Source organism: Muntiacus reevesi, chromosome 6 (genome assembly GCF_963930625.1).
Source record: "Muntiacus reevesi chromosome 6, mMunRee1.1, whole genome shotgun sequence".
Classification (NCBI taxonomy): domain Eukaryota; kingdom Metazoa; phylum Chordata; class Mammalia; order Artiodactyla; family Cervidae; genus Muntiacus; species Muntiacus reevesi.
Genome location: NC_089254.1, coordinates 106001763 through 106026498, shown reverse-complemented (window position 1 = coordinate 106026498; position 24736 = coordinate 106001763). Strand labels below are relative to the sequence as shown.

At 43.7% G+C, this 24736-nt stretch overlaps 1 protein-coding gene across 7 annotated transcripts; it reads left to right on the top strand.

The window, feature by feature from the left end:
• Positions 1-352: 352 nt before the first annotated feature.
• Positions 353-24218, top strand: ZNF786 (zinc finger protein 786). 7 transcript variants are annotated; one of them, XR_010663696.1, is made up of 5 exons: positions 353-464; positions 4697-4823; positions 6815-6967; positions 8870-10777; positions 21249-24218. XR_010663696.1 is itself a non-coding variant. In XM_065939342.1 (4 exons), the coding sequence occupies exons 1-4, from the start codon at positions 447-449 to the stop codon at positions 10702-10704; spliced, it is 2133 nt and encodes a 710-aa protein (XP_065795414.1). In that variant the 5' UTR covers positions 353-446; the 3' UTR covers positions 10705-11160. The 7 variants fall into 7 exon arrangements, 1 of the variants encoding a protein (XP_065795414.1); XR_010663695.1 differs by lacking the exon at positions 21249-24218 and adding an exon at positions 15061-21240; XR_010663699.1 differs by lacking the exon at positions 21249-24218 and adding an exon at positions 15061-21240 and having other exon boundaries at positions 370-464; positions 4737-4823.
• Positions 24219-24736: the final 518 nt, after the last annotated feature.

The following is a 24736-nucleotide window of genomic DNA, read 5'->3' as shown; positions in this document are numbered from 1 at the left end:
TCCTGGGACCACTTCACAGATAACCCCTAATCTTGAACCTAATCCTTGACTAGGGAAGGCTTTGGCGAGGAATCAAACCCCGGCACTAACTCTCATTGTCTCCATCTCATTAAAGAGCAAGTCTCCTCTCCTTCCATTTGCAGTTGACGCTGCATTCCCCCCCCCCTCCCCGCCCCACACCCCCTTTCCGTCTCGGCGTCCCTCCCCTGGCTCTCCCAACACACTGCCAGGACTGGTCATCCAGCTTGCACCAGATGCCAGGTCCGCGCAGAATGGGCGGCTCCCGCTCCTCCCGGCCGCAGGGGGCGCTGTGGGGCGGAGGTGCCTGCGAGTTCCAGCGTGCACCGCGCCCGGGCCGGGCCTGCGGGTCGGCGCGGAGCGTGAGGCCGCCGGGGGCTTGGCTAGGCGGTAGCCCGGTCGGGTGCCTAGTGGGACCGCGAGGGCCCATGGCCGAGCCGGCTCCGGTAAGACGGGCTCCCCCCGCGCGGACGCCCAGACCCGGCCTCGGGGAGGGTCCTCGGGTTCCGGCTCGGTGGGTCGGCATCTTGGGGTCCTCGCGAGGCGGACGCGGAGCGGATAGGTGGGCGGGGTCTGAGGATCGCGCTAGACGCCCGGCGTGGGGACTGGACCCTGGACGGAGCCGGTGACCTCCGCTCCTCCGTGGCCAAACCCTGAACAAAGCCGAGCGTGAAACTGGAGAGTCGGGGCCGTGGGCGCCCGTGAGTCATGGGGCCAGACGAGGGAAGGCATCAAAATTCGTGTGGGGCCAGCGCTGGGTGTTAAAAGTTCAATCAGTTTTACATTATAGTTACCGAATTTAGAATAAATGTTTTTTTTAAATTTTAGATTCTGAATGGTTGAAATGATAGCTGGCAGGGTCAGAATTAAACCCTAATGTGTTGAAGTGTGTATTGAGTGTAAGAAGGAAGGAGCACACATTGGAAAGAATAGAGGTCGAATATAAAGACCTAAGTAGTATATACATTATTTAGTGTTTTATTAAAATCGAGGTTTTATGTCTTTCTGTATTTTATAAGCTTACGTATTGAGCGTTTTTACACCGAGTTCCACAAGCAAGTTTCAGATGGAGGAGTAATTTCGGCTTTCGAAATTTCGGCTTAAGAAATACATTTCATAAGGTTATAGCTGATTACTAAATGAATTCATGAGATCATTACTTTTCGGGTATTGTTAAAGACCTTAGCAAAGCAAAACATAACAACAAGAACAACAAAACTGAAAAATATAATAATCTCAGCAAAAATATGCAAAAGATATGCAACACATTTATAGTGAAAATTGTAAGTGCAGACATACCTCAGGGATATTTTGTGTTTGGTTTAGAACTACTGCAATAAAGCAAATATCACAATAAAGGAAGTCTTTTTCTTTTTTTGGTTTCCAAGGGCGTATAAAAGTTATGTTTACACTATAGTCTGTTGAGTGTGCAGCAGCATTATGTCTTAAAAAGCAACCTACAGCCCTTAATTAAAAATACTCTATGGCTAAAAATCTTAACCATCATCTGAACCTCTAGGAAGTTGTAATCTTACTGCTGTTGGGAGGGTCTTGCTCCATGTTGATGGATGCTGACTGATCAGGGTGGTAGTTACTAAAGGTTGGCATGACTGACAGTTCTTAAGATAGCAGTGCAGTTTGTGGGATGAATTGACTCTTCCTTTTCAGGAATGAGTTCTCTGTGGCATGTAATGCTGTTTAATAGCATTTTACCCGAGGTAGCACTTTCAAAATTCGAGTCTGTCCTCTTGAACCTTGCCACTGCTTTATCAGCTAAGTTTATGATATTCTAAATGCTTTCTTGTCATTTTAACAATCTAAATGGCATCTTCAGCAGGAGTAGATTCCAAATGGAGAAACTGCTGTCTTTGCTCATCCATAAGAAGCCTCTACTCATTTGTTAAACTTTTATCACAAGTTTGCAGCAGTTCAGTCACACCTTCAGCCTCCACTCTGAATTCTAGTTCTCTTTCTGTGTCCACCACATCTGCAGTTATTGCCTCTGCTGAAATCTTGAACCCCTCAAAGTCATGCATGATGGTTGGAATCAACTTCTTCCAAACTCCTGTTAATGTCAATATTTTGACTTCTTTTCGTGAATCATGAATGTTCTTTGTGGCACCTAGAAGGATAAATTTTTTCCAGATTTTCTATTGACTTTGCCCAGACCCATCAGAGGAAGTATTTTAGCTTGATGAAATGTATTTCTTAAATACTAAGACTTGAAAGTCGAAATTACTCCTTGATCTGAAGTTTGCCTGTGAAAGTGGGTATAAGAAGGGGTGGAGCTTTAGAGTCACTGTGCAGTAGTGAAGGAGCATTATCTGAACTCAAAGGGAAGGTTGTCACACCACTTGGGAATAGGTGGGGCTCACCACAGGGTAATCTAAATCTCAGGCAGCTAGAAGGTGTTAAGGGGATGCATGTGTGCACTTTGTTCCTACTCGGTTCAGTTCTCATAGTAGCAACCAAAACTCTCAAATCCCTAGGAGTGAATCTGGCAAGACTTACATAAGATCTATATAAAGAAAACATTAATTAAGTTTTACTAACACAAAATATCTAGGTAAATAAAAGAGATGTTTCTGGATGGGAAGATCTCAAAATTTAGAGATCCAGTTTGATAAAGTTAATTCATATATTTAGTATATTCCCATCAGAATCCCAATAGTATTTGTATAACTTTGACAAAATATTTTCTCTGTTAATTTAGAAGAGAAAATAGACAAAAGTCAAGACAGTTTCCTTTAAAAAAGGGGGGGGGGAATGGGAGTGAGGCTCAAGAGGGAGGCTATACACACACACACACACACACACACACACACACATATGACTGACTTGTGATGTTGTACACACACACACACACACACACACACACACACACACACACACATATATATGACTGACTTGTGATGTTGTACACCAGAAATCACAACATTGTAAAGCAAGTATCCTCCAATTAAAAATAAAAGATCAGGATCTAGGTGGTGGTGATGGCCATATCCCTTTAAATGGCAAATCATTCAATAAAGATGTAAGAATTAAACAGTGCAGTATTCAAGTAAGAATAGACAGAATCACCAGTGGAACAAAAATATAACCAAGTATAAATGGAAAACTAGTTTATGAAAAATTGATCCCAAATCCGTGGTAAACAAATAGACTAGTCAGTATGTTTTGTGACAGCTGAATATCTCTTTGGAAAAAGAATCCTGTCCCTTCTTATTATGATACATATAAAAATAAGTCCCAAATGGAAAAGGATTTCATTCTAATAAAGTCATAAAAAACATTATGAAGATTTCAGAATATCTTTTATAATTTTAGGATAGGGACAGTCTTCCAAGTCATCTATTAACACTAATGTATGAAAGTTAATTCAGATGATAAAAGCCCACTAAAATGTTGAGCCAAGGATGAGCGCAGACATGCACAAAGATATGTGGGGAACCCCCCCAAAATATGAAATAAGGTTGCAAAGTCTCACAAATGAATGCAAATTAAAACAATGAAATACAATTTTTTACCTGTCACATAGGCCAATAAATAAACAAGCAAAGTTTAAAAACGTCCTGTGCTGGCAAAGGTGTAAAGAAATGTCTCTTCTTGGATTTGCCTGGTGGCTCAGTGGTAAAGAATCCACTTGCCAATGCAGGAGACACAGGCTCAATCCCTGGTCCCGGAAGAGCCCACATTCCATGGAGCAACTAAGCCAGTGCGCTACAACGATTGAGCCTTGGCTGTAGATCTCAGGAACCACAACTACTGCAGCCTGAGCACCCTAGAGCCTGTGCGCCTCGAGAGGAACCACCACGAGAGAGCCAAGCACCACTAGAGAGCAGCTCCCGTTCACCGCAACTCGAGAAAAAGCAGCGACCAAGACCCAGCACAGCCAAAAACAATAACTACATTTCTTTCTTAAGTGGGCCCTACAAGGCATTCCAAAGGGGCTCTTTACAAAAATGTCTCTTTATATTAGCAAGGGTTAAATGCTGGATTCTTTTTGGAAGTGCTGGATTCTAGTGATATCTTGTAAATAGAAGGCATTTCTATCCTTTGATTTAGTAGTTCTCATTTTTAGCCTTTTCCCACAGAAGTAAAACCACTCATATATAAAGAAGCATATCAGAGCATTGTTGGTAATTTATAAAGGAAATGGAAAATAGATGTCATCAGTGGTGTATGTGTATCCATGAATAATGCAATTATTTATTAATAAAGCTATAATAATATATATAATATATAATAATATAGTAATGCAATTTATTATAAAAACCTGATTTTGCCTATATAAATTGACCTAGGAAGATGACATTGAAAGAAGTTACACAGTGATTTGTTCCCATTTTTGTTTAAAGGAAAAATGAAGGAATTCCATTCTATACATAAGCATTCGTAGCTGGACCAAGCATAGAGAAACAAGTGGAAGGGGTGGTTGTGATCACCAAACAGAACCCCATGATGGGAGTAGGGGGAGGAGCTCTTCCCAAGGGAGAAGCTGCCTAACAGACAAAAACACTGTTCACTACGAAACTCTTAAATTGATGACAAGGAAGTAGGGTTTTGAAGCAATTACAACTATAAGCCTGGTGTGCTGCAGTCCATGGGGTCACAAAGACTCCGACATGACTGAGTGACTGAACTAATGACTGTGTATGTATTATGTCTATAATTTCAGTTACCTCTGACTTTTGAGGATGTGGCTGTTTATTTCTCAGAGCAAGAATGGCAGAATCTAGAGGCATGGCAGAAGGAGCTTTACAAGCAAGTAATGAGAGCCAATTATGAGATTCTCCTTTCTCTAGGTAAGAAGTCTTTAACTGTGGCTAAGGTATGGAATTAGCTCCTGTTAGGGGTCTCAGTCACTCGATAACTACTGTTTCTCAGTTTGCCAGGTTTCTCAGAAATTAACTCAGGCACTTTTACCCAGAGACTTTCGTTAATATCTGTTATTCCTAACCCTTACTTAAGGGTGTATGTTGCTACATGAGAATACTTATGACAGCGTGTAATATAAAGTGGTCAGAGATGACTAAACATATGTCAGGACTTTTAATCACTGTATACTCAGAGGTTGCCATGATCTTCCACATGGACACATGCCTTACCCATATCTATAAACTACCCTGTGTATCTTTAACCTATGATGTTCCTCTGTGTGTGTGTGCGCGCTGTGGTCAGTTGTGTCCTACTGCGACCCCATGGACTGTAGCTGGACTGCTCTGTTCATGGGATTTTCCAGGCAAGAATACTGGAGTGGGCTGCCAGTTCCTCCTCCAGGACAATGTTCCTACCTGTCAGCTTTTACAGTGATGTCCATATGCCTCAGGAAAGCTAATGTTATCTTTCTCTACAATGTGATTTCAGAAGGCTATACACACTAAGATGTTTAACTGCAGTTGTTTCTGTGTAGTTATTCTAATGATGTTCCTTTTAGTCTTTTTGTTTAGTCTTTATAATTTTATTATTAAATATGACTTTTAAAAAAAATCAGAATGAATGATAAAAGCCTCTTGCTTCACTCTCATCCCACTCCTGCCCCCCACTCAGTTCATTCCTCAAAGGCAATCACTTTTAATCATTTCTGTATTAGTTCTTACTTTGGTTTCCTCTAGTCTTACCATGCTTACACCTGTATTTCTTAGTTTATCTAGTTTAGACAGCATTAACTCCTTACTGTGTATCTTTCTTCTGTCTCCTTCCCAAATTTTGATAGTTTTTTAGTGCCTCTATTTGCTATCTTTATAATTTAAATGATAGATTTCTAGATCATGTTTCATCAACTTTATATCTCTTGATCCCTTCAGTCTATAAGATAATTAGTTATCTTATATTCCCTCTGCTTCTCCTGCCAACATCTGCCAACCAGACCACTTCTTTTATATTGCAGCATTTCTCATACTTATATTCTGTCTCATTACCATAATCAAGCTTTCTAGTTTCTATGGAGTGTTTCTAAAACATTAATCCAAGTTATTACATTGTTTTCATTGTTACTGAGGAACCAGTTACTTGAATCTATAGAGAAAGAAAAATAATCGGGTCACGAATACTGTGCCACCCAAAAAGAAATGTTCCAAGCATCAAGATCAAATGATGTGAAGTGGTGTATCATTGTGTGTTTGGTTTGCATTTCCTAAATGGTCAATCATGTTGAGCATCTTTACGTTGTATATCTTCTTTGGAGAAATGTTTATTCAAATATTAATACTTGGCCGGTTTTTAAAGTGTTTTTTTTTTGTTTGTTTGTTTGTTTGTTTTTACTGTTGGGATATGAGAGTTCTCTATTTCTTCTGAATACTGGACCCACAACACATAGGCGATTTGCAGATATTTCCTCTAGTTCTTGGGTTGTCTGTTTTTTGATGGTGTCCTTGAAGCACAGAAGTTTTAAGTTTTCATGAAGTCCAGTTTATTTTTTTCTTTTGTTGCTTGAGCTTTTAGTGTCATACCTAAGAAACCATTGCTAAATCCAAAGTCACAAAGATTCGCTCCTATGTTTTCTTCTAAGAATTTTATAGTTTTAGTGCTTATATTTAGGCTTTTGATCCTTTTTATTCCCCTTCTTTGATTAGTTTTGAGTTAAATTGTTTTACATGGTGTGAGGTAGGGATCCAACTTCTTTCGAGTATAAATATCCAGTTGTCCCAACACCGTTTTTTGGAATATATTTTTCAAACATCTCTTCTCATATATTTTACCAGGAGTAGATTTAGGAAATTTAAAAACAACTTACTGTGCTTCTAAATTTAGTGCTGAAGGAAACCAAACTACTCTGTTTGACTTTTCTGTACAGATAATGGACTTCCCAAACCAGAACTAATATCCTGGATTGAGCAGGGGAAAGAGCTCTTTAAGAAATGGGGAGAATCACAGCAATCAAGAAGCATAATTTGCTCCTCTGCTGATTTGCATTTTGATCCAGTTATTGAGGGACAGCCATTTTCAGGTGAGTTTTAAAGTGATTTCTTAAGGCTCTGTCCTTAAGACATCATATTCACATTTCTTAGTTCCAGTTCTTTGACGTTGCCTTCCGGTTTGACTGAACTGAGGCTTAACATCTGGTATAGTCCAGAGAAAGGCAGTAAAGCACAGTAGCTAGGATTATGGGTTCTGGATCCTGAGTCTGGGTCTTGCCTTTTCCAGGTAACCTGGGCAAGTTATTCATCCTCTCCTGGTGGCTCAGATGGTAAAGAATCCACCTGCAATTCGAGAGACCAGGGTTTGATCCCTGGATTGGGAAGATCGCCTGGAGAAGGGAATGGCTACCCATTTCAGTATTCTGGCCTGGAGAATTCCATGGACTGTGTAGTCCATGGGGTCACAAAGAGTTGGACACGACTGAGCAACTTTCACTTGACCTATAAAGATTTAAGTACCTACATTATAGGATTAAATGAATTGATATATGTAGATTGTTAAAATGATACCTGGCAACACAATAAGAGCTCAGCAAATATGCGCTATTCTTCAGGCAGTGGGAATCAGCAACTCCTTTGTTTCCTATCATGGTAAGAGAGTCTAACATTTTTGGATTCTTAACAGTCAGTATTAGAGAAAGGAAAAAGTGAGTTACTCAGGTGTGTCCAACTTTTTACGACCCCATGGACTATATAGTCCATGGAATTCTCCAGGCCAGAATACTGGAGTGGGTAGCCTTTCCCTTCTGCAGGGGATCTTCCCAACCCAGGGATTGAACCCAGGTCTCCTGCATTGCAAGCAGATTCTTTACCAGCTGAGTCATGAAGGAAGCCCAAGAATACTGGAGTGGATAGCCTATCCCTTCGCCAGTGGATCTTCCTGACTAGGGAATTGAACTGGGGTCTTCTGCATTGCACGCAGATTCTTTAACAGAGTAAGGAAAGAGAAAGTCAAATGGGAACATCATTCCAAGAAATCTTGTCAGTAATTTACTTTTTAGCTGCTTCTTTCAGGAGAATAAAGAGTTTTGCTCACAAATTATTTCACTTTTTACCATCTGTTATCAGCCCTTCTAAGAAACCTTTTTACAAGATTGATAGGAATAGAGGTGAGGAGGGAGGAACAGCTGGTCTTAGGACAGCTCATGGATTACACATAACCATAGTGGTGGTGTTTAGTCTCTAAGCTGTGTACGACTTTTTTGTGACCCCGAGGACTGTAGCCCACCAGGCTCCTCTGTCCATGAGATTTTCCAAGCAAGAACCCTGGAGTGGGTTGTTATTTCTTTCTCCAGGGGATCTTCCCTACCCAGGGATCAAACCTACATCTCCTGTATTGGTGAGCGGGTTCTTTACCACTGAGCCACTTTGGAAGCCCAGCCATAGTGTTAGCCAGGGCTTAATGCTGCCAGGAACATTACCGTCATTATTTTTTGAACCAGGAATGTCTGCACATCCAAATGGGACAAGACTGGTGGTCCCCAGGTCATAATAATGGTGAACATGTAGAGTACCTGCAGCATCCCAAGCCCACACTAAGCACTTTACACACATTAATTCATACAGTCCTCATAACAGTTATGTATTGCTGTTTCCATTTCTACAGGATAAGGAACTGAAGCCAGAGATTAGCTTGACAAAAGCAGCACAGTGAACAGACCGGATTTGAACCCAGTCTGATGCCAGAGCCTAGGCCCTACACTTGTGACCTAAGTGTCCTCTTTTCAGTAGTATTCTAAGATAGGTCTGTTCAGTTTAGTCCTAAGCTAAGACTCATGACTCTCCTGGTCATGAACTTGCCCCCCACTGAAAGGAGCTGCTGGTTTAGTTCAGTGGAAGTTGGGCTCCTGGGCCACCTCAGGTTTCCACCACTAATCACAAAAGCCTTAGCCATGACACAGGCTGGGATACTGACTGAATCTTGTTTTCAGTTTCAGGAAACCAACAAGCTGTGAGTTCAGAAGAAGCTCATTACCATTTCCAAGTAGATCCTCTTCAGAGCCACCGTTCCTCTGAACCCTTATCAGGAAAAAGTGAAGATGTTTCCTTCAGGCCTGACCAAGCCGTCGCCCTCGTGAACCCACAGAGACATAACACTCGGCCTTTACTCCCAGCGGTCCACAGCTCCAGTGAACCCGCCCAAAGAGACAGAATCGCAAGCCCCAGAGCCCTGGGTCTCCCAGGCTTCCAGGAAACCGCCTCAGGGGAGGGCCTCCAGCAGTCTTGTGCCTTGTGTGGGGAAAGCTTTTGGAATGAGAACCTCTTAGAGCGGCACCAGGGAAGCCACTCAAAGGCCTGGAAGCAACTCGGCAAACAACCCGAGGCAAAGCAGCCTCGGAGACAGACTCACTTCCGCTGCCTCGGATGTGGGCGGGGCTTCCGTCGGAAGCCGCCCTTGCTTAGCCCCCTGGCGGTCGGGGCTGAGGAGAGCCACCCGCTAGGCCTCGAAAGTGAAGAGACGTGCGGCTGCAGCCTGACGCCACCACGGCCTTCCCCGTGCCCCGGTTGCGAGGACAGTGCCTCGCGGGGGCCCCCGGGCGTGGAGAGGCCCGTCTCCCCGAGAGAGGGCGCCGGGGCAGCCTCCGAGCAGGCCGAGCTCCCTCCGAGCTCGAACCTGGCTGGTCAGGCGTGTGGCAGCTGGGCTGGAGACCCGGAGGCCATCGAGCCTGGCCCTGGTGGGGAGAGGCCGTCCTCCTGTGGCGCGTGCCGCCGGCGTCCCTCCCGGCGGTGCGGGGTCTCCGACCACACCCACGTGCACCTCGCGGAGCGGCCCTGCCGGTGCGCTGAGTGCGGTCTGGCCTTTCGCCAGCGCGGGCGGCTGCGGCTCCACTGGCAGCCGCCCTCTCACGAGCCGCCCTGCCCAGGTCCGGAGTGCGGCCTGGGCTTTCGCCTGAGGAGCCCGCTGCGGGCCCACGGGCTGCGGCACGGCGCTGAGAGGCCGCTGGCGTGTGGCGAGTGCGGCCGCGGCTTCGCCCATCCGTGCAAGCTGCGTGAGCACCTGCGGGTGCACAGCGGCGAGCGGCCCTTCGGCTGTGCGGAATGCGGCAAGAGCTTCCGCCTCAAGGGCATCCTGAAGGCGCACGAGCGCACGCACAGCCGCGAGCGGCCCTTCCAATGCGCCGAGTGCGGCCGGGGCTTCACGCGGCCGTCCAAGCTGGCTGAGCACTTCCGCGTGCACAGCGGCGAGCGGCCCTTCGGCTGCCCGGACTGCGGCCGCCGCTTCCGCCTCCACGGGCAGCTGCGGAGCCACCGGCGCCTGCACACGGGCGAGAGGCCCTTCCTGTGCCCCGACTGCGGCAAGAGCTACCGCGTGAAGGCCGACTTGAAGGCGCACCAGCTGCTGCACGGCGGCCCGATGCCCTTCTCCTGCGAGTGCGGCAAGGGCTTCGCCAAGCAGTCCAAGCTCGTGGAGCACGTCCGGACGCACACGGGCGAGAAGCCCTTTCAGTGTCCCCAGTGCGACAAGCGCTTCCGCTTGAAGGCGCAGCTGCTCAGCCACCAGGGCCTGCACACCGGGGAGAGGCCTTTCCGCTGCCCCGAGTGCGACAAAAACTTCCGGGAAAGGGGCCACATGCTCCGGCACCAGCGCATCCACCGGCCCGACCGGCCGTTCGCCTGTGCAGACTGCGGCAAGGGCTTCATTTACAAGTCGAAACTGGCCGAACACGTCCGAGTGCACGCGAAATCCTGCCGTGTCCGCAGAGAGCCTGACGTTAAGAAAAGGCTCAGCCAGCTGTTTGCGATGATCGAGGCCGACTGGAGTTGAGGCCGAGGAGGGCACCCAAAGCGGTCAGCCGAGTCGGTGTTGCCTGGGAATCCACAGCCGAACCCCACATCTGGTAAGACAGAGCAAGAATGGAATGCAGGTTAGGAATAGGAGAAACCACAAAGATTCTCTCATTTAAAACATCACCAGCTATTAATATATATTTTTTTATCCATTGATAAAAAGAGGTATTTGTTCTTCCCACCATCTTATAGGGTCATTTTCCCACCACATGCTAATAAGCTAACTCTGAAGTCCCTACTTGAATTTAGACAGGAGGAAAGCCCTCCAGTACTGTTCTCAAAAGCATGGGATGGCTGTTAAATGTCAGCTCTTCTCTTCATAGTATGAACATAAGCAGGGGGTTCAATCCAGTGAATTTTGTTGCAGGTCTGAAATGATACTGGATTTGGTTTTGATTCATTTATTTGAAGCTAATAGCAATAAAATGAGTTCTCCGAATCGGGGTGTGTCGCTGTGAATGCTGAGTGTCATAGCAGGTTCCACAGTGATTATGCATAGTTACCCTTAAGGGAAAGATGATAATCGTAAGAAAAATTTGGTTAAGCTGGGTTGAAGAAAAAACTGAAGGTGCTAAGTCGTATGGGACTGGAGTTTGGTGGTGGTTGTTTTTTTTCCCCAGTTGGAGTGTAGTTGGTTTACAATGTGTTAGTTTCAGGTGTACAGCAAAGTGATTCAGTTATACATACATAGATATATGTGTGTGTGTGTCTATTTTTTTGAGATTCTTTTCCCTTATTAGTTACTACAGAATATTGCGTATAGTTCCCTGTGTTATACATTAGGTTCTTTTTGCTGTATATATGAATCTCAAACTCCTAATTTATCCCCCCCCTCCTCCGGACTAGAATTTATTTGAGAGAGAGAGACAGGAGGTAGGTTTGGGAGTTCCAGAACACAGGTGCTGTTTGCAACTGAAAGTGCATGAGATTTCCAGGAGTGACTTTCTAGGCAGATGACTAAAGCCTTGAGTTAAGACAAAGTAATAAAGCTAAGCAGGAAGCATGACAGGCAAGAACAGTTCTGTGTAGAGTTTTCAAACAAACGTTCAAAGTAACAATGCAAATAGAAATATAGGAAAACACCCCATTTGTCACAATCGGTGCAGGTTGCATGAGAACAGAATGTGTATACCTCAGGGAGAGAGTTGTACTCCATCCAAAGAATTCCTGACTTTAGAGGGTTCATGTTTCATGTAAAAGAATGGCTGACCTGCAGTTCTGCAGGATGACAGAAAATAAGACATCAGTAGACTGTAATGGACATTATCATAAAGCAATGATTGGGAGGTTGGGAATCTTTTGGTGGTTCAGTGGTTAGGATTCCATATGCTCTCGTTGCCGTGGCCCAAAATCAATCCCTGGTGGGGGAGCTAGGATCCCACAAGCTTTGAGGCACTGCCAAGAAAAAGATGGGGAAAAAAAGCAATGGTTCATAGATGATTTTTCTCTGGAGCACTGCATCCAAAGATATTCTGGGAAAAAAAGAATAACATGGCCGATTACTTTAAGTTAAACAGTTTCCTCCTACATACACATAATCTATGATTCTCAAGAGGAAGACATTATGTATTATAATATTCTGAATTTGTTTGATCTTGGGATTCCTTTCTCCCCCGTCTCCCCCCTACCCCAACACTATGATCTGTGGACATAGAGTTCTGCAGGACTCAACTATGGAAAATGTTACTGAAGGATAACCCCGGCTTCAGCCAAGTAGCCCTTAGTCCATTAATAATGAGAGTATCCGAGGATGAAGGCCTTCAGTTTTAAGTGACAAAATAGAACTTCAAGTCAGAGTAAATCTTTAATTGATTTTAGCACACTCTCCTATGTGACAGACACTAACAAATTTGTGTTAGATATTATATAATAATATTAGATAACATTAAGATGTGATATGATTTAGGCAGGTTTATGGGATTCTCAGATGGATCAGTGGTAAGGAATCTGCCTGCCAATGCAAGAGACGCTGGTTCGATACCTGAGTCAGGAAGATCCTCCCTGGAGGAGTAAATGGCAACCCACTCCTGTCTTCTTGCCTGGAAAATCCCATGGACAGAGGAGCCTGGCAGGCTACAACCCATGAGGTTGGATAAGAGTCAGACTTAGTCTCAACTGAGCACACACGTAATCACTAGAGATACATGGTTATGTCAGCGGTGACCACGGGGCAGCCAGCCTCACAAGCATGAGGAAAGAAGGGTTAGGGGCCCTGATATAGATGATGGAGCAGGAGGAAGAGGAGGAGGAGGGGTCTCTGTGGGAAAAGGGAAGGTGAAGGGTGTGATAAGGTAGAAGCTTTGAGGGAGACTGAAGGCCAAGGCCTCTGGTTTGGTGTTCTCACATAGTGCCTGTTAGAACTGGTTTGACTTGGGACTTCCCTGGTGGTCCCGTGGCCAAGACTCTGCAATTCCAATGCAGGGGGCTTCAGTTCGACCCCTGGTCAGGGAACTAGATCCCATGTGCTGCAACTAAGAGGTTGCATGCCACAGCTAAAGATCCTGCATGCCACAGTGAAGATCAAAGATCCTGTGTGCCACAACTAAGACCTGGCACAACTAAGTAGATGTTAAATTTGTACGGAATTGGAGGATCTCAGAGACAGGAAAAGATCCAGAGTGTTTGAATCTTATTAGAAACTGGAAGTGTTGTGGAGGAAGTTGAGGAAAAGGGCGCCACCCAGCTAAACCCAAGTACTCCAGGTTGCCCACATCACAAATGAAAAAGATACCAGAGTGCTGTCCTGAAGAATTGAGGGATTTCTGGGAAAGAAGGTATTATTTTAAGCACAAGTTTCTAAAACTTCTCTTCCTTTCCTACCCAAAATTTCTAAAAAAATCAATGCTATTACAATCTGGTGGAATCTGTGACTTCCAAAAAAAGAAAAGTTCTGTCTTCTACAAAGGAATGGGCTTCTTGGGTAGCTCAGCTGGTAAAGAATCTGCTTGCAATGCAGGAGACCCTGGTTCAATTCCTGGGTGGGGAAGTTCTCTTCGAGAAGGGATAGGCTGCTCACTCCAGTATTCTTGAGCTTCCCTGGTGATTCAGACAAATGAAAATGATACCAGAGTGCAAGAATCCACCTACAATGCAGGAGACCTGGGTTTGATCCCTGGGTTGGTAAGATCAGCTGGAGGAGGGCATGACAACCGACTCCAGTGTTCTTGCCTGGAGACTCCCCACGGACAGAGGAGCCTGGCGGCCTACAGTCCATGGGGTCCCAAAGAGCTGGACACGACTGAGCGACTAAGCACACAAGCACACACAGCACACAGAAGAAGAATAAATATGACTGGCCCAACAATGATCATATTAGTGACAGAATGATTTAAACAGTTTTTTTCCATTAAAATCAAGAAGATCACTGCTGAGCTATTAACATTATGGAATGCATCGTATGATTTTATACCTGAAACATCTGAGAGAATCAGCTAGATAACCAGTTGGTGGTGGTGGTAGTGTTTAATCACTAAGTCATGTCTGACTCTTTGAGACCCCATGGACTGTAGCCCACCAGGCTCCTCTGTCCTTGGAATTTTCCAGGCAAGAATACTGGAGATGGTTACTGTTTCCTGCTCCAGGGGATTGATCCTGCATCTCCTGTATTGACAGGCAAACTCTTTTATCACAGCCACCTGGGAAGCCCTGAAGAGGGTAATGAGATAGTTATTTTTAAGACAGGGCAAGAATGTTTTTAAACCAAACTGTCTCTCTGCCCTGGGGACTTCCTAGCCATCCATTGGTTAGAACTCTGAGCTTCCACTGCTCAGGGTGACCTGGTCAGGGAACTAGGATCCCACATGCCATGCCACGTAGCCAGAAAAAAGTCTCCCCCTGCCGTTTCTCCACCCGCCTAGAGTGCATTGTGCACCTGCATTACATACTAACTAGATCCCCTTGGAGGACACGGAGTGCCTAACTCGCCAAAAATCCCCACCTAAATCCGCACCCAGTTTCCTCCTGGCACCGGCAGTGTAACTCCTCAGGAGTTAATATTCTTTTCTCTGTCCTCTAAGGGGTCACAATAACCCACTAGTTGCCTTGTTGGACTATATATAAATTGTCATTACAGTACTTTAATGTATAACCCTTTGTCTCAAAAACCTGTATAACTGTGTTTTGACTTCTGACAGGTGAAAGTCTTCAGAGCTGTCTGAAGGACTGTCTCCATTGTAATAATCCACATAAAAATGTCTGTGTCTTTTATGAGGTCAACTACTGATTAGTTTTTTTAATGGACAAGGAGTAGTTTGGAGTACCAAAAAATTGAGGCAGAAAAGGGACAACCTTACACATGATACACATCCCTGATTTATATGCTTATCAATTTTAGGTCCAGCCTTGTGTAATTATCAAAGGAGAAAGAGGCCAGAGTTTAAATTTTAGCACTCCCAGTCAAGACATTCTGGGAGTCATGGACACCTGCTGGATGAACATCAGGATTAAAAAAGCTAAGATCATGACCTCTATTCACATTACTTCATGGCAAACAGAGTCCCTTGAACTACAAGGAGATCAAACCAGTTAATCCTAAAGGAAATCAACCCTGGATATTCACTGGAAGGACTGATGCTAAAGCTGAAACTCCAGTTCTTTGGCCACCTGATTCAAAGAGCCACTCAATGGAAAAGACTCAGATACTGGGAAAGACTGAAGGCCAAAGGAGAAGGGGCGGCAGAGGATGGGGTGGTTAGATAGCATCACCGACTCAATGGACATGATTTTGAGCAAACTCCGGAAGATAGTGAAGGACAGGGAAGCTTGGCTTGCGGCAGTCTTTGGGGTCGCAAAGAGCTGGACAGCATTTAGCGACTGAACAGCTAGCTGAAGGCACCTCGCTCCCAGGATGCCTCTGGAGATTCTTGACTCCTCCTGCCTGCAGGCGGCGCTGTGGGATCCCAGTCCCTAAACCGGACCAGAAAGACAAAGTTCCCAGGATGGCCTGCATGTCGTCAGGGCAACGGGCGGGGAGGGCTGCAGGCCCCTCCTCCCCGCCCCTCCCACCCACTGGCGGCAGCTAGAGCCTGGTTCCCAGCGGCAGTAGCAGCGGCCGGGCCTTGGAAAAGGGGACCTTGCGTCCGGCAGAGGTCTGGAATCCCGCCCGGCACCACGCCGGTGGTTGGCTCAGCGGCCACGTTCCGGATCTCGGGCTACCCAGACTGCAGGTATCATCAGTTGGGAGCAGCGACCTCTCAGCCTGGCAGAGGGAGCAGTGCGCGGTCGCAGGAGGGGAAAAAAAGCCTGCTCCGGCGGGAGCCGGCCAGGAGGAGGCAACGGTCCTGGATGCTCGAACTGACTGAAATCTGCAGCCTCAGCCGAGTTCGTGTGTTGCCCAGAGGGGGCCGTGCAGGGAAATCTGTGTTCTCAGCCGTGGACACTTAAGTTCCTTGAAGCAGAGAAGTGATTTTTTAAAAAAAATCTTTGTTACCCATGTGGTGTGTGACCCCAGTTGGGAAAACTTGTTGAATCAATGAATGGAAGAGGCCTATGCACAGCCACTGACTTTACGGTCAGTCCAGGGCTTTCTGAATGTTTCTGTTTCTCTGAAGCTCAGTTTGTGTGCTGGGAGTACTGTTGGTAAAGATACAGCATGGGAGAAAGAGCTAAAGGAATTACGGCTGAGAAAGAGAAAGAGATCCCATAGGGGGCATATAGTATAATACTATTAATAAATTGCAATTGTAGGGAGTGTAGTTCTTTAGAAAACGATAATGACGGTTGCAACTCTTATTTTAGTTTCAAATCTTTCAAAGATCCCTAGGGGTGACAGTAACTCAGGTTCCAGATACTTAAAGTCGAAACTAATATTTCTCAAGGAACAGGACAATTTCTTACTGTATTCTACACTAACAAAAAAAATGGAATTTAGAATAGAATCTTTAGAGATCATCATCCAATTCCTTCATTGTAGAGGTGAGGAAGGGGAGTTACAGAGAGGTTGAAGTGACTTGCCCCAGGTCACATAGCTCACGATTGAGAATACAGCCTGTTTCTTGAGTTCCAGTTCTGTGCTCTCCTCCCTTCCCTTCCATGCAAATTTAATGTTTATTGGGGCTTTTTTCCTTTAGTAAATATTAATACTGACAGTATTGTTTCTCTTGGGCTGGGGCTGCTTAATTAAGCTTCTGTGTCACATATTTCAAGTTGTCAGGAAGCTAGAGGACTTTTTCCTTAGTCCCCTTTGTCATCTTTTGGGGAAAGGGGTGTTTTGATTCTGTCGTGCAAATGGCCTTGAAAAGATCATGGATGATTTATCATTTCTTTCTGACATTCCTAATATGCTCTTGGGGCAAATAGTTTTCAGTTTAAGTTTGATTTTAGTGGAGACAAACTAGCAGTTGTAGAAGTCTCTGTAAATGTAACTTTCTTAAAAACATAAATGTGTTTCAGATTTCTCACAGGAAATGTTGAAGACAGTTCTGTGTGTCCTTTATCACATGGTTTTTTAACACATTTACACAACTACGCCATACAATATATAATTACTTGGCTGTGTCTTAGGCGACGTACTCAAATGTTTTTATTGAATCAGGCTCTTTGTTTCAAGTTGTGTTTCTCCAGTTAGAAATGAGTGTCTCTGGCAGTTCCAGTGACTGACTTCTTTATGAATCCCCTGCCCCCTCAATGTTCCTGTAAAACAAGGGCCTATATGTTGAATGTTCCACCTCTGTCAGGTTATAAATCTGCTTTGTTTGCAACAAACATTAAATTTTGGAAAGATGACCAGAAAAACCATCACAAGCTCTTTCTGGTCATCCAAGCCTTGCCCATTTTGCATGTTGGAAAGTCTGGCTTCTCAAGATCTATGTCATAACTTCTTGCCTGATACAAACAAAAGTAGAAGGCTTTTAAACATTACTGAGACAGAGAGGAGATCCAACCAGTCCATCCTAAAGGAGATCAGTCCTGGGTGTTCATTGGAAGGACTGGTGCTGAAGCTGAAACTCCAGTACTTTGGCTACCTCATGCGAAGAGTTGACTCATTGGAAAAGACCCTGATGCTGAGAGGGGTTGGGGGCAGGAGGAGAAGGGGACAACAGAGGATGAGATGGCTGGATGGCATCATCGACTCGATGGACATGGGTTTGATTAAACTCCGGGAGTTGGTGACGGACAGGGAGGCCCGGCGTGCTGCAATTCATGGGGTCGCAAAGAGTCGGACACGACTGAGCAACTGAACTGAGACAGAAAGAAATGTGTTTGGGGTCCAGGCGGTAGTGCCCTTTGATGACATGGCAGTCTGTTTCTGAGCACAGGAGTAGGAGGATCTGGATAAGCAGCAAAGTGAATTTTACGTGTGTGTGATGAGAGGTATGGAGGAGACTGACCTCTGTAGGCAGGAGGTGTTTTGTTGAAAATTTGAGAGTAATTCATGAAATCAAAGGATAAGCAAGTCTCAGCAAGTCTTCCATACTTTTCTGTTTGCTACTTGGTCAGCCTTTAACAAGAAACTTGACCTACCCATCCAGTGTCTTTTAAAGTCACATGTATTTTTATTCAAGTCACTTTTGCAGTTGAAGATTCAACAGTGATTGAGTCATCCACATAGTGGTGAAAGAGTGTAACTGGACTGAAAATCATCCACTTAAAGTTTTCATGCGGATGGTGCTGATGTTAAAGGTAGAATATGCCATCTATGAGAGGAGAAAACTGCCCATACTTTTGCTGTTTGAGAATTGTGTTATAACTTCCTCATCCTTTGAGAATGATTTACATGGGGGAAAACACTCTTCTTCGTGATGGATATGAACGAGGAAGGATGCAGCCCTAAGAAATGCTGAACCAATACACAAGAAGCAGAACTGAGAGATCAGGAAACTTCATCCTGGTAACATTGTTTGAGCTCTGTATTAGGCAGTTCCTAAGTTTATTCTGTCCCTGTTTCTTCACATGTGTGAACCAGTAACATCTCCTTATCGTTTAAAACATCTTGGAATTGCATTTTCTCTTACAAAATGGAGAGTCCTAAAAGACATAGAAATTGTTAACAGGATGGGGGTTTGTGTGTAACTGATCCTAAAATTTGGATTTGGCTGCATAGAAAAAGTAGTGTGAAAGTAGTAATGACTGTCCTGGGCTGAGAAGGTGACAGTCTTTGTTAGGTAGTAGCTGTCACTTCTAGTGCCTTGGGACTTAGACCATGTGCATACTAATATGGAGCATTAGGGAGCTGGCAAGGAGAAAAAAAATTCAGATGTTGCAACTTGCTTGTATTCAGCCCTCAATAAGTTTCTAGAAAAAAGCGACAGCATTAGGCTGTCAAGACCTTGATACTTCTAAAGGTTACAGGGCAGTTATTTTGTAGACTGTACCTCAATCTGGGTGTACTTGATGTATCTTCATGATTAGGTTCAGTTTATTTGCCTTCTGAGAGTTAGCCAAGATGTGATGCTGTGTTTATCTCGTTGCATCTTATCAGGTGGCATATGTTACATGCCTGCTGAGTTGTTGCAGTCATGTCCAACTCTTTGCGACCCTTTGGACTGTAGCCCACCAGGCTCCTCTGTCTATGGGATTCTCCAGGAAAGAATACTGGAGTGGGTTGCCATCTCCTTCTCCGGGAGATCTTCCTGACCCAGGGATCGAACCCACATCTCATACGTCTTCTGTGTTGGCAGGCAGGTTTTTTACCACTAGCGCCACCTGGAAAGTCCCCAGTAAGTATTATACTTATTTCATTTATTGCACACATCCAGTCAGGATGCAAATCTAGCTTTGCCTCAGTCCAAAGCCCTCCCCTCGTTAAAAAGGATCATCTCCTCATTTGGGTTTTCTGGGACTTCTCTGGTGGTCCAGTGGCTAAGACTGTGTTCCCAAAGCAGGGTGCCCAGGTCAGGAAATTATATCCCACATGCCTCAACAAGTTCGCTTGCCTTGAAGATTCTAAGTGCCACAGCTAAAAGGTCCCACGTCCTGCAACTAAGACCCGGTGCAGCCAAATTTTTTAAAAAGTAAGAAAGAACTACTCACCTGGGTTTTCTGTCCTGTCAGTGATATTCAGCATAATATCAAGGGCAAGGTGGTATAACTTAAGTCTGAGTAAGCTTTACCTTTAAAAGGAAGATTTTTTTCCTCCTACTTTTCTCCAAAATGGTTTTCCTTTCCAAAAAAAGAAAATCATACCTATTTTTGTATTCTATCCAATTATTTTAAAGTACCAATGAAAGTGGGGAAATGCTTCAAATATAATGTTAATGGAAAAAGAAAACAGCATCCAAGACTGGATTCATAGTATCTCAGTTTGTAAAAGAAAACATGGGTATGTTTATTGTATATGCACACTGACAGAAAAAAAGATTAGTGATAAACCACAGCATTCACAGAAGTAATCTTTGGAATTTTTTTCCTTCTTATATTTCTTTATTCCTTCCTGTACTTTCCAAATATTCCACAAATAACATGTATTACTATTTTTAAATACCTCATGAGGAGTGAGGTACTTAAAAGGTATTTTTCTCTTGTTGAAAAACTAATATACATTGTTGTTCCTTGTCTTTTTGTTTTCTCATGAAACTTTTCCTTCATAGCAAAATGACTACTCTTACCTCTCTGGTGTCCTCTGACAATCCCTGGAATGTTGTTTCCCAAACTTTCATGTTCCACTTTCTTCTCCCTCAACACCCTTTCTTTCCATGAAGTGTCCACTCACACTTCACTTGCTCATCATATACTGGCTTTTCTCCTAAGCTCCAAGCCCACACTCACCTACTGTATATCTCTTCTTGGATGCCTCACAGTATTAAACTCAACACACCCCAAAGTGAAGTCATTCCTGGCTTCACTCCTCCCCTTGTCCATGCCTGCCAGTCACACGTTCCTCCTGTCTGTTCCTTATCTCATTGAAAGGTACCACCAGCTGCCTTACTGTCTCTTCATTCCCCTCCCCTTTACATCTTGGTCAATCACCAATTTTTACACAAAGATTTCAGTTCTTCATTATCACTTTAATATTCCTTAATATTTAATATTTATATTTAATATTAATGTTTAATAATAAATTTAATATTAACTTATATTTATACATTTATATTTAATTATAAACAATTAATTTAAATTAATGTTTAATATGTTTAATATTAGTGTTTAATTTAATATTAAATATATAATATTTAATATTCCTTTAATATTTTTCTTCATCCCAGCTACCACCACCATCTCTTACCTGGATTAGCAGGAGACTGTCTCCTACCTGGTGTTCCTGACTCCAGTCAGTTTCCACTGCCAGGTGCCCACCAGAGTGATCTTTATAAAATGAAAACAAAACTTTGTGGCACTCTCCCTCTTAAAATTCTTCACTGAATTCTTTTTTAAGTTAAAAATGTTTACTTATTTGGCTGCACAGGATCTTCCTTGCAGCACTGTGAGATCTTTAGTGGCAGCAGGTAAGCTCTTAGTTGCGGCAAACCTGGGCCCCCTGCATTGGGAGTGGGAGTCTTTGCCACTGGACCACCAGGAAAGTCCCAAATTCATCACTGAATTCTTTTTGTCTGTTTTGTGTTTTTGTAATTTCATGGACTTTAGGATGGACAGGCTTCAGCAGTTGTGGTGTGAAGGCTCAGTAGTTGCAGTTCCTGGGCTCTAAAACACAGGTTTAGTGATTGTGGCGCATGGACTTACTTGCTCCCCGGCATGTGGGATCTCAAAGCCATGCCAAAGAATGTTCCAGCTGCCTCACAGTTGCACTCATCTCACACGCTAGTAAAGCAATGCTCAAAATTCTCCAAGCTAGGCTTCAACAGTATGTGAATTGAGAACTTCCAGACGTTCAAGCTGGATTTAGAAAAGACAGAGGAACAAGAGATCAAATTGCCAACACCTGCTAGATCATAGAAAAAACAAGAGAAATCCAAAAAAACATCTGCTTCATTGACTACACCAAAGCCTTTGACTGTGTGAATCACAACAAACTGTGGAAAATTCTTAACTACCTGAACTGCCTCCTGAGAAATCTGTATGCAGGTTAAGAAGTTAACAGAACCAGACATGGAACAACAGACTGGTTCCAAATTGGGAAAGGAGTACGTCAAATCTATATATTGTCACCCTGCTTATATAACTTCTATGCAGAGTACATCATGCGAAATGCAAGGCTGGATGAAGCACAACCTGGAATCAAGATTGCTGGGAGAAATATCAATAACCTCAGATACGCATATGATACCACCCACATGGCAGAACTCGAAGAACTAAAGAGCCTCTTGATGAAAGTGAAAGAGGAGAGTGAAAAAGTTGGTTTAAAGCTCAACATTCAGAAAATTAAGATCATGGCATCTGGTCCCATCACTTCATGGCAAATAGATGGGGAAACAGTGGAAACAGTGAGAGACTTTATTTGGGGGGGGGGGCTCCAAAATCACTGCAGTGGTGACTGCAGCCATGAAATTAAAAGAGGCTCCTTGGAAGAAAAGCTATGACCAACCTAGACAGCATATTGAAAAGCAGAGACAATACTTTACCAATAAAGGTCCATCTAGTCAAAGCTATGGTTTTTCCAGTAGTTATGTATGGATGTGAGAGTTGGACTATAATGAAAGCTGAGCACCGAAGAATTGATGCTTTTGAACTGTGGTGTTGGAGAAGACTCTTGAGAGTCCCTTGGACTGCAAGGATATCAAACCAGTCAATCCTAAAGGATATCAGTCCTGAACATTCATTGGAAGGACTGATGCTAAAGCTGAAACTCCAATACTTTGGCCACCTGATGCGAAGAACCAACACCTTGGAAAAGACCCTGATGCTGGGAAAGATTGAAGGCAGAAGAAGGGGACAACAGAGGATGAGGATGAGACGTTTGGCTGGCATCACCAATGCAATGGACATGAGTTTGAGTAGGCTCCAGCAGTTGGTGATGGACAGGGAAACCTGGCATGCTGCAGTCAATGGTGTCACAAAGAATCAGACACAACTGAGCGACTGAACTGAACTGATGATAATATATGTGCGAGTCTGCACACTGAAAACCAGTTGTCACTCAATACATATGGAATGAGTAAATAAAGTTGGTAGGGTCTAAACTCAAGACCATGCAGTCTGACCCCAGAACCTCTACTCCTTACCTTTCACAGCAAACTGAATATTTTTTGCTTCTAATATAAAAGTATTCTGTCTTTAAGTTTTACTATTTAATTTCCACAAAGGGCATAGGTCTTTTTAGTAATAGCTCCCAAATGTCTCGAACTTCTAACATTTAGTGACAATAAAACTTGAATACTAAAATAATCTGTTTGGGATTTCCCTGGTGGTTCAGTGGTTATGACTTCAAGGGGGACCCTTCTAGAAAGAGCTCAGCTCCTTTAAAAAAAAAAAAGGTAGGAACGTGGGAGAAATGAGTATGATGTGATGTTAAGTTAAAAATGTAGAAAAGTCCATGCTAATTGTATCTTTGGCTACAGTGGTGTTTACCTGAAGAGGCAGAGTTTTCTGAAAATGAATCCCTTTATTTCCGAAAACGTCAGCTTTTCCCCTCTCCTGAAAGTGAACTGTATTAGAACCACCGGAGGGTAGTCAGGACCATTCCTGAGTTCTCCAGCACAGAGAAGAAATGGATTCACCCCACAGGGGTTAAGTCCCCCAAGAGACGGACCGTCCACCTCGTGCATTCAGGGCATGCAGATGTGCAGTGCCCGGTTTCAGTTTACAGCTTGCTGACTATATTCTTGGCTTGTGAAAACTGACACAAGTGCCAAGCTTGGTAATGACACTGTCACAGATCCACCTGGAGACTATCTAGATGGAGGGGATTATTTCCCCAGAGGCCACTTCTCTAGAGAGTGCATTTGAAGCACATGTTCAAGCTGAACTGTAAACATAATCTTAACTGTTAAATGGCAGCCCTAGGGACAAACCAGGAGCCAGCTGTTTGTGGAAGCCTTACTCTATTCACAACTAGCTATGAAGATCTTGGAGATAATCAGGAAAATCTCTCTCCCTGAACACAGATTCTCCCAGTTTACTTGTTCTATAGCCAAATTGGGTGAGATTTGGGGATAAAGAAAAAACCAAGGAGTTTTTCAAGTTGATAAACTAATATTTTGCTGTTGAGTAAGCTGCCGTCATACACTAAATTTTTTTTAAGTAAATATTACTTTAATTTCATAAGTAATATGATACTGATTTCATGTATGTGTGTGTACACATAGATATATATACACACACACACATATATATATGGCATTTTAAGAGGTTTCTTCTCATACCTTGCATCAACAAAGCGTCTTAGTGAAATTGGAAGTATTTGTGCCACATCTGGACAAACGGGATTCCAAATCCTCAGTTTCATAAGGATTCAGAGAAAACTACCAAGAAAAAAATTCTGGGTTGGGTTGGGACACTATCTTTTTGAAGAGCTTCTTAAAATGATATTGAACTGTTTGATACTCTACATGCATAGCATTCTGACAAATCAGTGCATACTCACCCTGTCCTTTAAGTTAATTAAATAATGTCTTCCTGCCTTACAAAAAAATGAGAGGGGTACTATCAGATTCAGTAGGTGGATAGAAATTAATTAAATTTAATAAAACTTTCTAACTGCTAAAGCCTGTTGAGTAGTTAGTTTTCTTTCTTCCTGACAATCTGTATACACAGAAAAATACTTCCAGACTCTCCAGTTTTGGTTTTTGACCTGTCTTCTGTAACTCTTTAGGTATATGAATTTCCAGGTGTTAAAGAAACCTCAAACCCCGAGACACATCACGGCTCTACATACAAAAGTCATTATCTTAACCAGTGTTTTTCCTCTTAAATTGTCAGGAGGGAAAACCTGAAGTCTATAGTTAGAATTCTAGAAACCGCTAAACTGTCTATCCGATATGTCACTTTTGCAGAAAATCAGGAGAGAAATTGATAACATGAAGCAGAATTTAGACACGCACCTGATGGCCTTTTCCTAGATAAAACCCTAGAAAGAAGAAGGTTTCTCCCAAATCCTAGTTCTGGATTCACTTTTACTGCAAGCAACCCCCCACCCCCAAAGCCAATCTGTGTTTTAAGCCAGGAAAGAAACGCAA